This window comes from Herpailurus yagouaroundi, unplaced genomic scaffold (genome assembly GCF_014898765.1).
Source record: "Herpailurus yagouaroundi ecotype Mexico unplaced genomic scaffold, PumYag 180, whole genome shotgun sequence".
NCBI classification, from domain to species: domain Eukaryota; kingdom Metazoa; phylum Chordata; class Mammalia; order Carnivora; family Felidae; genus Herpailurus; species Herpailurus yagouaroundi.
This window is the reverse complement of record NW_024412411.1, coordinates 1,207-17,538: the sequence shown is the minus strand read 5'-3', so window position 1 is coordinate 17,538 and position 16,332 is coordinate 1,207. Positions and strand designations below refer to the sequence as shown.

Here is a 16,332-nt window from a genome sequence, read left to right as displayed (position 1 = left end):
TGCTTAGCCCATTCACTCCTTAGTAGGATGTTCTTCAGTCTCCAAGTATTTGTTACCTTTCCAAATTTTTCTTGTGGTTGATTTCGAGGTTCATAGCATTGTGGGCTGAAAATATGCACAGTATGATCTCGATCTTTTTTTTTTTTTTTTTTAAATTTTTTTCAACGTTTTTTATTTATTTTTGGGACAGAGAGAGACAGAGCATGAACGGGGGAGGGGCAGAGAGAGAGGGAGACACAGAATCGGAAACAGGCTCCAGGCTCCGAGCCATCAGCCCAGAGCCTGACGCGGGGCTCGAACTCACGGACCGCGAGATCGTGACCTGGCTGAAGTTGGACGCTTAACCGACTGCGCCACTCAGGCGCCCCTGATCTCGATCTTTTTGTACATACATAGGACTGATTTCTGTCCCGGTATATGTTCTATTCTGGAGAATGTTCCATGTGCACTGGAGAAGAATGTATATTCTGCTGCTTCAGGATGAAATGTTCTGAATATATCTGTTAAGTCCATCTGGTCTAGTGTGTCATTCAAAGCCATTGTTTCCTTGTTGATTTTTTGATTAGATGATCTGTCCATTGCAGTGAGTGGGATGTTGAAGTCTCCTACTATTATGGTATTATTATCAATGAGTTTCTTTATGTTTGTGATTAACTGATTTATATATTTGCATCCCTCCACATTGGTACATAAATGTTTACAATTGTTAGGTCTTCTTGGTGGATAGACCCCTTGACTATGATATAATGCCCTTCTGCATCTCTTGATACAGTCTTTATTTTAAAGTCTAGATTGTCTGATATAAGTATGGCTACTCTGGCTTTCTTTTGTTGACCATTAGCATGATAGATGGTTCTCCATCCCCTTATTTTCAATCTGAAGGTGTCTTGAGGTCTAAAGTGGGTCTCTTGCAAACAGCATATAGATCGATTTTATTTTCTTATGCATTCTGTTACCCTATGTCTTTGATTGGAGCATTGAGACCATTGACGTTTAAAGTGAGTACTGAAAGATATGAATTTATTGCCATTATGATGCTTCTAGAGTTGGAGTTTCTGGTGGTGTTCTCTGGTCCCTAATTTTTCTTGCTTTTGGTATGTATATACATGTATATATACATATATGCATACATATATATATATATACATACATATATACATATATACATATATTTTTTTCTCCCTCTCCCCTCAGAGATGTCCCCTTAAAATTTCTTGCAAGGCTAGTTTAGTGGTAAGAAACTCCTTTAATTTTTGTTTGTCTGCAAAACTTTTCATCTCTCCTTCTATTTTGAATGACAGCCTTGCTGGATAAAGAATTCTTGGCTGCATATTTTTCTGATTCAGCACACTGAATATATCCTGCCACTCCTTTCTGGCCTGCCAAGTTTCTGCTCATGGGTCTGCTGTGAACCTTATCTGTCTTCCCTTGTAGGTTAGGGACTTTTTTTCCCTTGTTGCTCTCATGATTCTCTCCTTGCCTGAGTATTTTGTGAATTTGACTATGAAATGCCTTGTTGATGGTCAGTTTTTGTTGAGTCTCATGGGGGTCCTCTGTCCTTCCTGGATTTTGATGTCTGTGTCTTTCCCCAGGTAAGAATGTTTTCAGCTATGATTTGCTCACATAACCCTTCTACCCCTATTTCTCTCTCCTCCTCTTCTGGGACCCCTATGATTCTGATGTTGTTCCTTTTTAATGAGTCACTGATTTCTCTAATTCTTAAATCATGCTCTTTGCCTTCATCTCCCTTTCTTTCTGCTTTGTTATTCTCTAAAGTTTGTCCTCTATATCGCTGATTCTCTGTTCTGCCTTGTCCATCTTTGCTGCCGATGCATCAATCCATGATTGCAGCTCAGTGATAGCATTTTTAATTTCATTCTATTTTTTACTTCTTTTATCTCTGCAGAAAGTGATTCTAATCTCTTTTTGACTCTAGCTAGTATTCTTATTTTCGTGATTCTAAATTCTGGTTCAAACATCTTGCTTGTATCCGTGTTGCTTAAATTCCTGGCTCTCATTTCTTTGTGCTCTTTCTTTTGGGGTGAATTCCTTCGTTCCGTCATTTTAAGGGAGAAAAGGAATTAATGAGGTAGAAAAATTGAAGTTAAAAAAATTAAAATTAAACAATTAAACACAAACACACACACACACACACACACACACACATCAAATAGATGATGCTAGATCCTAGGTGTGTTTTGGTCTGGGTGTTGAAAGTGGTTTGACAGATTAGAGAAAATAAAGGGAGGGAAGAACATAATAAAAAATAAAAAATTATAAATGAAATCACTTGAGAATTTGAAAAAATGAATACACTGAAGTAGACTAAAATGAGATAATATGAGTAAAATAGAATTTGAAAAAATATACAGAAAAGTAAAGAATAAAGTAGAAAAAATCAACAAAAATTAATAAAAATTAATATGAATCTTTTCTTGTATTCAAGAAAAAGAAAAGAAACAAAAAAGAGAAAAAAGATTTAAAAAATAATTAAAAAAGGAAATCGTTTGAGAATTTGAAAAGTTGAATACACTGTAGTAGACTAAAATAAAATGATGGAAGTGAATAGAATTTGAAACAATTTACATAAAAACAAAAAATATAGTGAAAAAAATTAAAGGAAAACATTTTTAATAGAAATTTAAAGTAAAAATGAAGTTTTTCTCTATCTGCACTCAAGAAAAAGAAATGAAAAAGAGAAAAAACTAAAGAAAAAAGAAAAAAAGGACATCGTTCGAAAATTTGAAAAGGTGAATACACTGAAGTAGACTAAACTAAAATTATAGTAAATAGAATTTACTAAACTAAACCGAAGTTACTAAACTAAAATGAAGTAAATAGAATTTGAAAAAATGTACATAACATCAAAAATATAGTAATAAAAATTAAAGAAAAATATTTTTAATTAAAATGGAAAATAAAAATGAGTCTTTTCTCTTTCTGTATTCAAGAAACAGAAAAGAAGTATAAAAGAGGAAAAAAAAACGAAAGAAAATTGAATAGATGAACCTGCTAACATATTGAAGTAGGACTGAAAGTGATTCGTTTTCCCCTAGAAGTCAGTCTATGCAGCTCTTATAGTCCATAAATTAAGGGGGCGGTGAGTCTTGTGTTCTTAAAGAGCAATGTTGTCCTAGTTGGGTGGGGCTCAGTGTAACGGCTCCGCTCTTCACTAGGTGGCGCTGCTAGCCTACTGGGGTGGATTATTGCCGGGCTCCTAGGTGCCTGCGTATGCGCATCCCTGGGAGTGGCAAAAATGGCATCACCCAGCTACCAACTCTGTTCTCCCCGATCAGCAATCGCACACCCGTCCTCTGTCTTCAGCTTTCGTCTATTCCCCGTGTTTTCACTCTCCGTGACCAGGTCCCAGGCAGTACTTGTCTCCCGAGTTGTGTCTCAGATGTGGCTGTTTTCCCTGGCCCCTTGCTTCCGAAGGACTACGGCTTTGACCCGTTCCGCCCCTCTTCAGGAGGGTCTCAGTGAGCAATGGCCGAATGAGCAAGGCTGAAGGTCGGCTGTACCCAGGAATACTTTCTGGACCCTGCTGCTGCTGGTGCCCCGAGACTATGGCCAGGTACCAGCTCGCCTGAGAAAAAGTTCAAAAGATAGTGTGGCAGCAGCATTTCAGGGATTATGGAAAATCACAACACACATCTGGCACCAGGTTTCACCCTTAACGACCTTGTTACAGCACCAGCGAATGTAGCTGTTTTCTAGGGTCTGCTGGGACCAGGTGGCTTCAACAGTCTCTACCAAATGTCCTTCCAGCAGTGGAACTGCTTTTTCCCGTGTGGCCTAAGAATCTCCTGGACCCCACTCTGTTCCTGGGGATTCACCTTTCCGACCAGAGCACCGCCAGGTATCGAGCTGCAGAGTTGCAGACTCTGCTCCCCTTGTTTACAGTCTCAATAGAGTTTAAACCCTCTCCTTTCTCCTTTCTCCCTTTTTAGGTTAGTCCCTGCAGCTGTTTCCAATTTTCTGCTTTCTCTCCAGCTGCTTTTGGGGAGGGGTGATTTTCCCGTATTCTCCCCCTCTCCCCAATCTCCATCCTCTCTCTGCCTGCAAAAGAGATCCCCTACCTTTCGGGGCTTCTTGCCCCCCAAGTTCAGCTCTCCACTCCATGAACCTGCTGAATTCTGTGGTTCAGCTTGTGCAGATTGTTGTGCTAATCCTCCAATCAGTTTTCTGGGTGTGTAGGATGGTTCAGTGTTGGTCTGGCTGTATTTTATGGACGCGAGACACAAAAACCTTCCATGCTGTTCTGCCATCTTGGCTCCTCCCTCATATTTCTTATTGTATAAAATATTGTTGCTTTATATGTATTTTATTAATTATAGAAACTACTCCCAAGCATTACTTGAAGTGTATTTTTAATTTTTATTTTTTGAGGGAGAGAGAGTGTGTACATGTGAGTAGAGTAGGGACAGACAGAGAAAGAGAGAGAATCCCAAACAGGAAACACACTCAGCGCAGAGCCCTATGCAAGGCTCAATCCCAAGGAACCTTTAGATCATGACCTGAGCCGAAATCACGAACAGGATACTCATCCGACTGAGCCACCCAGGGGCCCCTTAATTCTTTTATCTCTCTGACTTTTAATCTTCCCTAAGAAGCTTTAAAATATTTGTTAAGTTAAAAATATTGCCATTTGTTTAGTCACAGTGAAACTATGGAAATGATTTAGGAGAATAGATACAGTTACATAAAGAATATATTTCTATTTCAGGTGTATGCCGTTACAAGCCCCATCGGAGTGTTAATGATTTCTACATGCGTTTATGTACATTTATGTCTACAGGTGCTGCATTTGTGAATGGGATTTGTCATTCTAGTCTGCTTTCTATTGTATTTTTGAATATAAATAAATGGAAGGCTTATTTTTACAGTGTGTTATTTGCTAAATGCTTATAATTTCAACAAATTGTTAGAAAAAATTATTGAGTATCACATTTAGAATAAGTTTGAAGTAAATAAGAACATTGCCTTCTTCCATTTCATATGAACATTTATTATTTTTTTTTTAATTTTTTTTTCAACGTTTATTTATTTTTGGGACAGAGAGAGACAGAGCATGAATGGGGGAGGGGCAGAGAGAGAGGGAGACACAGAATCGGAAACAGGCTCCAGGCTCTGAGCCATCAGCCCAGAGCCTGATGCGGGGCTCGAACTCACGGACCGCGAGATCGTGACCTGGCTGAAGTAGGATGCTTAACCGACTGCGCCACCCAGGCACCCCTCATATGAACATTTAAATTAATGTCTGAATTCATTTCTTTGACTAATAAAGGAATACAATTAAATTATCATCCTATAGTGAAAATTCTTTATTTTTTCCATACTTTAAAGAAAATTGTGACATAATCTATGAAAAATCTGTTTTATACACATTGTTGTTTTAAACTCTCTCTCTTCGATTAATAGTTGAAAGGAAAAAATGTATTCCCTATTCTATTTGGATTGGTGATTCTGTTCATGTTTATAAAGTTAAGAGGCATGAATCATCAAGTGTATGTTTGAACCAGATTCCTTTAGGGTATAGCCTCATTTACATTATAAAAATAACTTCCATGTTTTCAGTCATTTTACTATTTTTTCTTATTTTCAAGTTGTTGTGAACTTTTACCTTTTGATATACATGTAAATGCATGTTAGTTGGAAGTAGGAACAAAGGACAATATCATATGTAAACCTGATGTCCTATTACCCTGGAAGACTGACAGTTATTTTTATTATCAGTCCACTATGTCATTAATGATTTGTTCAAATCTTGAGTTTCCAAAATAGAAGTAAGGACTTCAAAGGAATTACTAACAAACATACATTTTCCCTAGGTAGAGTTTTTCGCCAATTCTTCTATCTCTATACATTTTCTGAAAGACTGAAATTTAATAGCTATCAATTTATACATTTATGTATTTGCTATCAATCACATGATCTCATATACATCCACGTGTCTTAATACATTTTTATGTATGTCAAAACAGGACTGCCTCTTCAGGGATCCATGCTATGGCGATTGAATCATGGGATTAATGATTCAGAATCTCCAGTAATAGAAGAGGGGAGAGGACTGTGAATTAGCAAAGTTAGAGAAGTCCTTTAAGGAGATGAAATGTTTACCACGTTTGCTCTCAGAAACTTATGCACAGAGTTCCACAAAGCAATAAAGCTCGGCTCTATCTACCAGCATATGCGTGAGTATTTTTCCTAATATGGTGAAGAGGATGAAAATGGTGAAGGTGAGTTGTTGCTAGAAAAAAAAAAAAGGTAACAGTATCTTCTCTCTCTTCAAGATCCTCATGAATGACAATTGCACATGGCTTGCAGTACAGACTGGGCTTTTTTACTTTCCCAAATGGCTAGTTATCTGACCTCCCCTTAATTATTAAGTAACACATATTTGCCCCATCAATAGGAAATGTCCCTATGGAAAAAATAAAAATAAAAAAGCTCATCTTGCTGATACTTATAAAGTCCATAGAGAAAAAAGAAGATCCAGTAAAACAGATCAGTGAAGCATATATTCTACACAATAAAGGGCATCAATTTCTGTAAGACTCTAAGATAGTCACTTTACTAGTCATTTAGAGATCTATAAAAAATGATAGAAGTTCTTCTGAGAAGCAGGAAACAGAGTTGTCTGTTGATGAATTAATAAGAAGAGAAGGGTGGGGTGCTGAGTGGCTCAGTCGGTTAAGCATCCAACTTTGGCTCAGGTCATGATCTCGCAGTTCGTGAGTTCCAGCCCCGCATCAGGTCCTGTGCTGACAGCTCAGAGCCTGGAGTCTGCTTTGGGTTCTGTGTCTCCCTGTCTCTCCCTGCCCCTCCCCTGATCACACTCTGTCTCTCAAAAATGAATAAACATTTAAAAAGTTAAATAAGAAAAGAAGGGTAATGATGCTTTGGAGTGACTTATGATCAAACTACTAACCGGCCTGAAAATATCACTTAGGGTTAGAAACCACCTGTAATGTCTATGTGGATCAAGGCAACCACACCAAGTGGTGATAAAATTGTACCTCCACTGATGAATGTTCACTGTGTCTTTGGAGCACTTTTTTGTAGATATTCCTTGCAAGTTAAACTTTTCTGAACAAATGTGAGTATTATTTTTTCCTGGTAAGAAATGATAATATTTGATGAATGACTCTACTATCAGAATTTACAACATTACAGTTAAATTGGGAAACCTTGGCTTAATTACTATTCTAGACACTCAGAGATCTTTCAAGACTTGGCATATCCTGTAAGTCTAAGGTTTCAGTTGCCTCAGTTTTAACTTCCTTAAATAAGTAGATTCCTTCCCTCTCCCTGCCTGAAGTTTTCTACATGTAAATGATCTGTGTCTGTCTGTTTAACCTAAAATGGTATATTCCCTCTTCATGGAGAACCACGTCTGAATCCTGCCCTGGATCTGTTGGGTCTTCACAGAGAGAAAGGTTGAGGAATTGGTGTCATAAGCAGTGAAAGCAGGCATAGAGAATTTGAGGTATTTTCTCTAGGAGTCAGCACTTATGTTCATTCGGTAGATAACTTTCACATAGCCTGTTATCTCATACAGGACCAATCTGAGAAAAAGTGGTATATGTATATAATACAGAATTCTTTCTTTTTTTTAATATGAAATTTATTGTCAAATTGGTTTCCATACAACACCCAGTGCTCATCTCAACAGGTGCCCTCCTCAATGCCCATCATCTACTCGTCCCTCCCTCCCACCCCCCATCAACCCTCAGTTTGTTCTCAGTTCTCAACAGTCTCTTATGCTTTGGCTCCCTCCCTCTCTAACTTTTTTTTCCTTCCCCTCCCCATGGTCTTCTGTTAATTTTCTCAGGATCCACATAAGAGTGAAAACATATGGTGTCTGTCTTTCTCTGTATGACTTATTTCACTTAGCATCACACTCTCCAGTTCCACCCACGTTGCTACAAAGGGCCATATTTCATTCTTTCTCATTGCCAAGTGGTATTCCATTGTGTATATAAACCACAATTTCTTTATCCATTCATCAGTTGATGGACATTTAGGTTCCTTCCATTATTTGGCTCTTTTTGAATTCTTTCAATTAAAAAGTCACATTCACTATTGTTCACATCTGTTATCCAAGTACGTCTCCACACTTACGAATCTACTATTTCTACTATTTCTACTACTATTTCTACTTAGTAAAACATTGAGGGTAGACAAAGGAAAAAGTGATCTTACATCAGTTTTGTCTTTTCTCAAGAAACTAGAGATTATGATAAATTTTGACTTCCCACATGTATATTGATCTTTCAGAGTATTTGTGAAAAGTAGTTACCCTTCACCTTCAGAGTGTGATTCAGTATATCTCTTCATATATCCTGTGATTCCATCTGTCTCTTCTTCTTTTTTTTTATTTATATATGAAATTTATTGTCAAATTGGTTTCCATACAACACCCAGTGCTCATCCCAAAAGGTGCCCTCCTCAATACCCATCACCCACCCTCTCCTCCCTCCCACCCCCCTCCATCTGTCTCTTCTATCTAGCAATCCTGTTCAAGTCTTAACTCAGTTGACAAAATTCAGGTATATTTGTTTCTCTGCTTCCACGAAAGCAGATCGTATCTTTGTAAGTGTTTGCATGAAGAGAGAGCTAGAGGGCTGTGATGTACATCAGAAATGAGATTGGTATAAATGGACATCATGTCCCTAGGGATATTCTGTTCACATTTCAAAGAGAATGATCAAAACATCTATCATCTGACTGCAATCTGGAATTATCCATGGGGAGAGAATTTGTTCTATTTAACAAACACATATTTATTTGATGCTCTGAACTGTTCAAACACTGTTTCATGAATTTTAAAAAATATTAGGGAAACTAATATAACACTGTACATTAGTTATACTTAAAAAATAGGTAATATCACACAAACCCTAAGTAGCAGATGCTATTATGAGCCATGCTTTATAGATGAATAAGTTGAGTTCAAGAGAGGTTAAGCAGCGTGGTAAAGACACACAGTAAGTGAATATTTGAACCTTTGCAAGCTGGCTCCAAGGCCAATGCTCTTAACTGCTCTGCTCTGTTTTCAGTTTCACTGCAATCAACTTTCTCTGCCTGTTGCTTCTATGGCATGAGGGTTAAAGACTTCACGTGTTCTCTCTATTCTTTAAAAGGTTATTAAAACTATCTCATGTATCAGTTCTATTTGCTTTCAACAAGATCATCTGTGAGCCTAAGATACTCTATCATACTCCCTTTCTTCACAAACCAGCCTTTCAACTCTCATCAGCTACCACAGGGTGGACACTCTTGTTTCATCTGTTGCCCCAGAGACTTTTCAACGTTGGTGAGCAACTGCTTTCCGTCAATAGAAAACTTTCTCAATCAGTCTCTTCCCCAACCACAGCTTTATTGAGATATAACTGACTTATAACATTGTATAAAGTTTGAGGTGTATAACATGTTGACTTGATACATTTACATGCTGCAAAATTATTACCACCATAACATCAGCTAACACCTCTGTCCTGTCACATAATTATCATTTTTGTTTCTTGTGGTGAAACCATTTACAGTCTATTCTCTTAGCAACCTTCATCTATATGATACAGTATCATTAGCTATAATGGCCATGCTATACATTAGATACCCAGAAATTGTTAATTTTATAACTGGAAGTTTGTGCCCTTTGACTAATATGTCTCTATTTCTCTTACCCACCTGCCCCTGGGAACAACCACTCTACTCTGTCTTTGACTTCAACTTCAATAGATTCCACATATAAGATGTATTGTACAATATTTGCCTTTTTCTGTCTGACTTATTTCACTTAGTATTATGTTCTCAAGTTCTATCTAAGTTGTCACAATGGCAGGATTTTCTTCTTTCTTATGGCTGAATATTATTTTATTATTAATATTTATTTATTTATTATAATATTATTTATACATATATCATGTTTGTTTATTCATTCATTTGTAGACAAACAGGTTATTTCCATGTTGTGGATCATGCTGTGATGGACACGGGGGGTGTATATATTGTAAATTCTCAGTTAAATTTATTCCTAAGTATTTTATTGTTTTATGCTATTGTAAATGGATTGCTTTCCTCACTTCTTTTTCAAATGTTTTGTTGTTAGTGTATAGAAATACAACTGTTTTCTGTATGTTGATTTATATCCTGCAACTTTACTGAATTTTCTGATTAACTATAGCAGGGATTTTGTTTGTTTTTTGTTTGGTTGTTTTTGTTTGTTTGTTTGTTTGTTTTGTTTCTTTGTTTTGGTGGAATCTTCAGGATTTTCTCTGTATAGGATCATATCTGCAAACAGAGATGGTTCTATTTCTTCTTTCTTATTTGGATGCCTTTTTTTCCATGTATGACTGCTCTGTCTAGGATTCTCAGTTTTGTCGAATAAAAGTGGGGAGCATTGACACACTTGTCTTATTCCTGATCTTTGATGAAAAACTCAACCTTTCCTCATTGAATATGAAGTTGACCATGGGTTTGTCTTATATGGCCCTTATTATGTTGAGGTATGTTTCTTCAATACTCAATTTCTTGAGAGTTTATACCATGCAAGGATAATATACCTTGTTAAATTCTTTTTCCTGTATCTATTGAGATGATCACATCACTTTTTATTTTATTCCATTAATGTGGCATATCACATTTATTGACTGGCATAGGTTGACTCATCCTTACATCCCAGAGATAAATCCCACTTAATCATGATTTATGATCATTTTAATATACTATTGTGTTGTGTGTTTTGTGTGTGCAGAGTGCTAATATATCACCTAGAATTTTTGCATCTGTATTCATCAAGATTATTGGTCTCTAATTTTGTTTTCTTGTAGTATCCTTATCCGGCTTTCATATTAGGGTTATGTTGGACTTGTAAAATGAGTTTGGACGTATTCCTTCCTCTTCAGTTTTTTTTCGAAAGAGTTTGAGAAGTATTGGCATTAATTTACTTTAAATATTTATTGGGATTCCCCAGTGCAACCATCTGATCCTGGACTTTTCTGCGTGAAATGGTTTGGATTACTGATTACATTTCCTTATTCATTGTTAGTCTGTTCAAATTTTCTGTTTCTTAATGATTCAGTCTTTGTAAGTTTTATGTTTTTAGGCATTTATCCATTTCTTCTACATTATCCCATTTGTTGTTTCTGTGATATCAGTTGTAATGTCTCCTTACTCTTTTCTAATTTTATTTACTTGAGTCTTCTCTCTTTTTTTCATAGTAGCTAAAGTTTCGTAAATTCTTTTTATCTTTTCTAAAAAAACAACTCTTAGTTTTATTATTTCCACATTTTAAAATCTCCATTTTATTTATTTCTAGTGTGGCCATTGTTCTTTCTTCCTCTTTGCCATCTTTGGGCTTAGTTTGTTCTGTTTCTAATCCCTTGAGATGAAAAGTGAGGCTTTTTTTTTTAATGTTTTGTTATTTATTTTTGAATAAGAGACAGAGAGAGACAGAGTGTGAGCTGGGGAGGGGCAGAGAGAGAGCGGGAGACACAGATCTGAAGCGGGCTCCAGGCTCTGAGCTGTCAGAACGGAGCCAGACACAGGGCTTGAACTCACAAGCTGTGAGATCATGGCCTGAGCCAAAGTCAGATGCTTAACTGACTGAGCCCCCCAGCACCCCAGAAGAGTGAGGGTTTTTATTTGAAATATTTCTTGTTTCTTAATGTTGGCATTTATGGCTATAGACTTCCTCTTAAAACTGCTATTGAATCATTGCATATGGGTTTTTTATGTTTATTTATTTATTTTGACAGAGAAAGAGAGAGAGAGAGCGAGCAAGAGAGCATCAGCACAAGTGGAGGAGCAGAGAGAGAGGGAGAAAGAGAATCCCAAGCAGGTCCAGCACTGTCAGCGCAGAGCCAGATGCAGGGCTCCATTCCATGAACCACGAGATCATGACCTGAGCTGAAATCAAAAGTTGGTGGCTCAACCAAATGAGCCACACAGATGTCCTTTATTGTCCATTTAATTTTATTTTCAATTTTTACATGTTTATTTACTTTTGAAAGAGAGAGAGAAAAAGCACAAGTGGATAGGGACAGAGAGAGAGAAGGAGACACAGAATCTGAAACAGGCTCCAGGCTATGAGCTGTCAGCACAGAGCCCAACACAGGGCTTGATCCCAAGAGCCATGAGATCATGACCTGAGCCAAAGTCAGATGCTTAACCGACTGAGCCACCCAGGCATCCCAATTGTCCCCATTTTAGATGCGAAAATTGATATAAGGTTAAGTATGTTGCCCAAGGACACAGTACTCACAGGAGTTGGAGAAGGGTTTTCAACCCAGAAAGTCTGGCTTTGTAAGCACATTATTTATCTCTGTGGTCTACTGCCTATGAAAAGATATAATCCTTAAGTATTCTAGAAATTAAACTAATAACAGAAGTACACTAATTCTGAGAGTTAAATAATTCTAAGATTCCTAGTACACAGTAAATGCAAAAAAAAAAAATGCTCGGTAACATTACTGTTATGAAAATAGAGACTCTAATTCAAGCAGTTTAAAAGGATTATCAACCGTATACAAATCTGTTATGACTTACAAAACAACGTTTTATTTGCCAGCACACAAACTCTTTGAATACTGATGGCATGAGTTCAAATAAAAAGAGAAAAGTTATACTGAAAGGAAGGGAAATAAAATGAAATTTTATGTCAATAAGAATAACCTGTCTTATATAGGATGTATCTGCCGTCCTTCAAAAAAACATGTAAAGACCAGTGAGGGAGGAAGCAAACTACTACATGTTTCTGGAACTGTCGGTCCAGTACTCATTTCAAAATCTCCCTGAATGAAGGAATTATTTTTATAAACTTGCACTTGTAAGAATATTCAAAATTTAGTGGAGTGGAACATCTGCTCTACAGATACTTCCCATGGGTTTTCTCTCACTCTCCCAAAGAAGCACAGCCCCTATATGTTGCATCATTCACTCTCAGAATCTCCCAGGGTTTGGGTATTTACTCCAGGGACTCCTAGACCTACATAAATCTTGCTTCTTCTGGAATATCCATGCCACCGTGACAAAGAGAAAAGAACCAGATCCATTTTCAAGATTGGCAAGACCATCTCTACTGTGAGCGATAGTTATTATTTATTAAGTCCATGAAATGTACAAGTACAAGTGGACTTGTACAAGTACAAGTGACTGAGAGATGACTTCTATAAATGACTGTCTTATGTAATAAGCAGAGGTGAATCTTACACGCTACGGCAGTGAGTTGCAATTCATTTCATGAAGTTTTAAAGGCAAACATTCGAATGTGTTTTCCTTTTCTATTTGGTGTACTTAAACTTCATTATAATACCTTCACAAGCCGGGTATTTTCTCTGTTATTTGTAGTGTGTGAGGCACTGAGGTAGAAAGTGACAGTGAGATTATGGATATGGACACAATTCCTCTGATGGGGTCAGTGAACGAATAAGAAGGTTTCATATGGAGGCATAGTCTCTGTTTCAGAGCAAATGAAGCTTCTTATAGAATACAAGCATTGGTATTACGTGTGATGAGTTCTTGTGCTAAGTGCAATCATTCCTTTTACAGCTGTTACTTCAAACTTTGTATTAAGGCGGTGGAAAACACATATGATTCTTAATAAGCTGTTTGGTATATTTTTTTCTGAGAGGTATCCATCTTTAGAGATCCATGTCTGTTCAACCTGATTCCAAAATCAGCAACTCCACCTTTCTCCTTACGGGTTTCCCTGGCCTGGAACGGGAATATCCTTGGCTCTCCATTCCTTTCTTCTGTATCTATGCTATGGTACTCTTAGGGAATTGCCTGGTGCTGCATGTGATCCGGACAGAGCCCAGCCTACATGAGCCCATGTTCTACTTCCTGGCCATGTTGGCCCTCACTGACCTGTGCATGGGGCTGTCCACAGTGCACACGGTGCTCGGGATCCTGTGGGGGATCAGCCAAGAGATTGGTCTCGATGCCTGCATTGCTCAAACCTTCTTTCTTCATGGTCTGTCATGCATGGAGTCTGGAGTCCTTCTTGCCATGGCCTTTGATCGCTTTACTGCCATCTGCAATCCTCTGAGATATACATCCATCCTCACCAATATGAGAATCATCACCATTGGTGTGGCCATTTTAGGGAGGAGTTTCCTGTTCATTACCGCTCCCATTGTCCGCCTAAAGTTCTTCGATTACTGCCATCCTCATATCCTCTCCCATTCCTTCTGCCTGCACCAAGACTTACTTCGGCTTGCCTGCTCCGACATCCGCTTCAACAGCTTCTATGCGTTAGCCCTGGTGATCTGCACACTCTTTTTGGATTCGGTGCTCATTCTCATCTCCTACATCTCGATCCTGCATTCAGTCTTGACTATTGCATCCCGGGACGAGCGGCTCAAGTCCTTGAAGACCTGTGTCTCCCACATCTGTGCTGTTCTGGTTTTCTATATCCCAATTATTGGTTTGACTATGGTGCACCGCTTTGGAAAGCACCTCTCTCCTGTGGTCCACGTCCTCATGGGCAATATCTATATCCTTTTCCCACCCTTGATGAACCCTATCATCTACAGTGTCAAAACCCAACAAATACGTAGCAGGATCCAGAGATGGTTTACTAAACAAAACTGAGTACTAGAAGTTAGTGTGTTCTAAGGAAGGGAAGGTCGTATTTGCAAGAGGAATGACTGATAATGATTTGTAGCAGAAATAATAAATGTATATGTAGTACTTAACAGATTAAAGGCATATTTATAGTCATTTCTTAATTTAGTTTTCCAGAGCCGGAGAAATAAGCAGAGAAAGTGTTACTGATCTCATTTCCTAATTTTAAAATTAAGTATAACGTTAACCACACTGACTTGTGTTCCCCAGTGTATCAGTGAGCACTTGCCTGGGTAGTTACTAAGTTTATGGTACCATCCATGCTTTCTGAATTCTAGTTCAGCATGTGATTTTATTTTTCATAGAACTGGTATATCAGTACGTTAACTTGTATAGGACAAGTGGCCTTTACATATTATTCCATGTGTCACAAGTTGACTCTGTTGAGTTTGTTGAGAAGGAAAATTTTACTCTACCCTTCAAGGTTCTTCTAAATTAGTCTAATAATTACATTGGCATGAGACAGATTAATAGGAGAAAAAAACAAAATTTAATTAATGCATACAGAGGTCCGTAGTAAAATTAAGACCAAAGGAAATGACCAAGACATGAAGTTTTATACATTTTAGACAAACATCCATCTGTGAGGAATTGACAGGACAAAGAAAACTTATGCTCAGGAGCTTCCATTAGTAAAGAATTCTAAATGTGGACTAGAATTTGGGCTGGGGTAATAAATCTGTAAAAATTACAAGATTTATTTACATAGGGTACTTTGGCCCTGATTCCCTATCTCTGATGATAAGGATGTCTCTTTACCTCTTGATGCAGAGAAGGTACCTTTCACATGGGAGATGTGCTTCCTGCTTTCTGGAGACAAAGAGTCAGCAGTCTTGCACTGGCTGTTTCTTAAATAAGTTTAATTCAGCATAATCTTTATGGTATTGTGGCATACTTTGGGGCAGCCTTCCCTAGGTCCCTACAAGGTCATTCACACCTCTTCTACATATGTTTAAGCAAAAGTGCCTAGAAAGCCTGTTCTGTCTCACCTAATAGAATGCAGGATTGGTAGATTAGATTACACAGTTTAATGTAAAAGATTTGGTGAACAGTGACTGAATCAGCTATCATATCTCTACATAGTCTACGATGTACCCCCAATTCTATATAGTTTACAATACTCATGAGAGTTGTCAATTGACTTTAATCTTGGTGTCAGTGTACATGAAATTTTAAAGACAGATCAACCTCTTTATCTTTAAGGTAGGATGCGAAGGCACATATATATTAAGTAAAACATCAGTACCTAAACTGGGGATAGAATTATGGTTTTGAGAATCTTTTGAATGTATATCCCATTTTTTTATAATGTTTGTATTTATTTTTGAGACAGAGCGAGACAGAGTATTGAGTGTGGGAAGGGTAGAGGAGAGGGAGACATAGAATCCGAAGCAGGCTCCAGGCTCCAAGCTGTCAGCTTGGACATAATGTCTTTGGGCTTCCAGAAGCAAATGAAAGAAGCTTCTCAGTCAGTGGCACTCTTCTCCTCTACTCTTGTTTTTATAAAGTTATCATAGTGGGTCTCTGATTTTGTCAGAACTCTAAGATCATATCATGCTTCTTATTTATATTATGGAAGGAAAAAGATCCACAGATACACATTATTGTTTTCAGAAAGGACATCCAGGAGTAGTGTAGCAATATAAGAAGTTATGTAGAAGGCAAGTCATTTGCATTACAACCAGCCAGATCACGTGGGTA

General features: G+C 37.7%; 1 protein-coding gene across 1 annotated transcript; it reads left to right on the top strand.

Annotated features, from left to right (window-relative positions):
- The first annotated feature begins 13,656 nt into the window (after positions 1 to 13,656).
- On the top strand, positions 13,657 to 14,598 carry LOC121039481 (olfactory receptor 51V1-like). The gene has a single exon (XM_040489724.1). It carries the CDS (start codon positions 13,657 to 13,659, stop codon positions 14,596 to 14,598), a length of 942 nt encoding a protein of 313 aa, XP_040345658.1.
- The last annotated feature ends 1,734 nt before the right edge of the window (positions 14,599 to 16,332 follow it).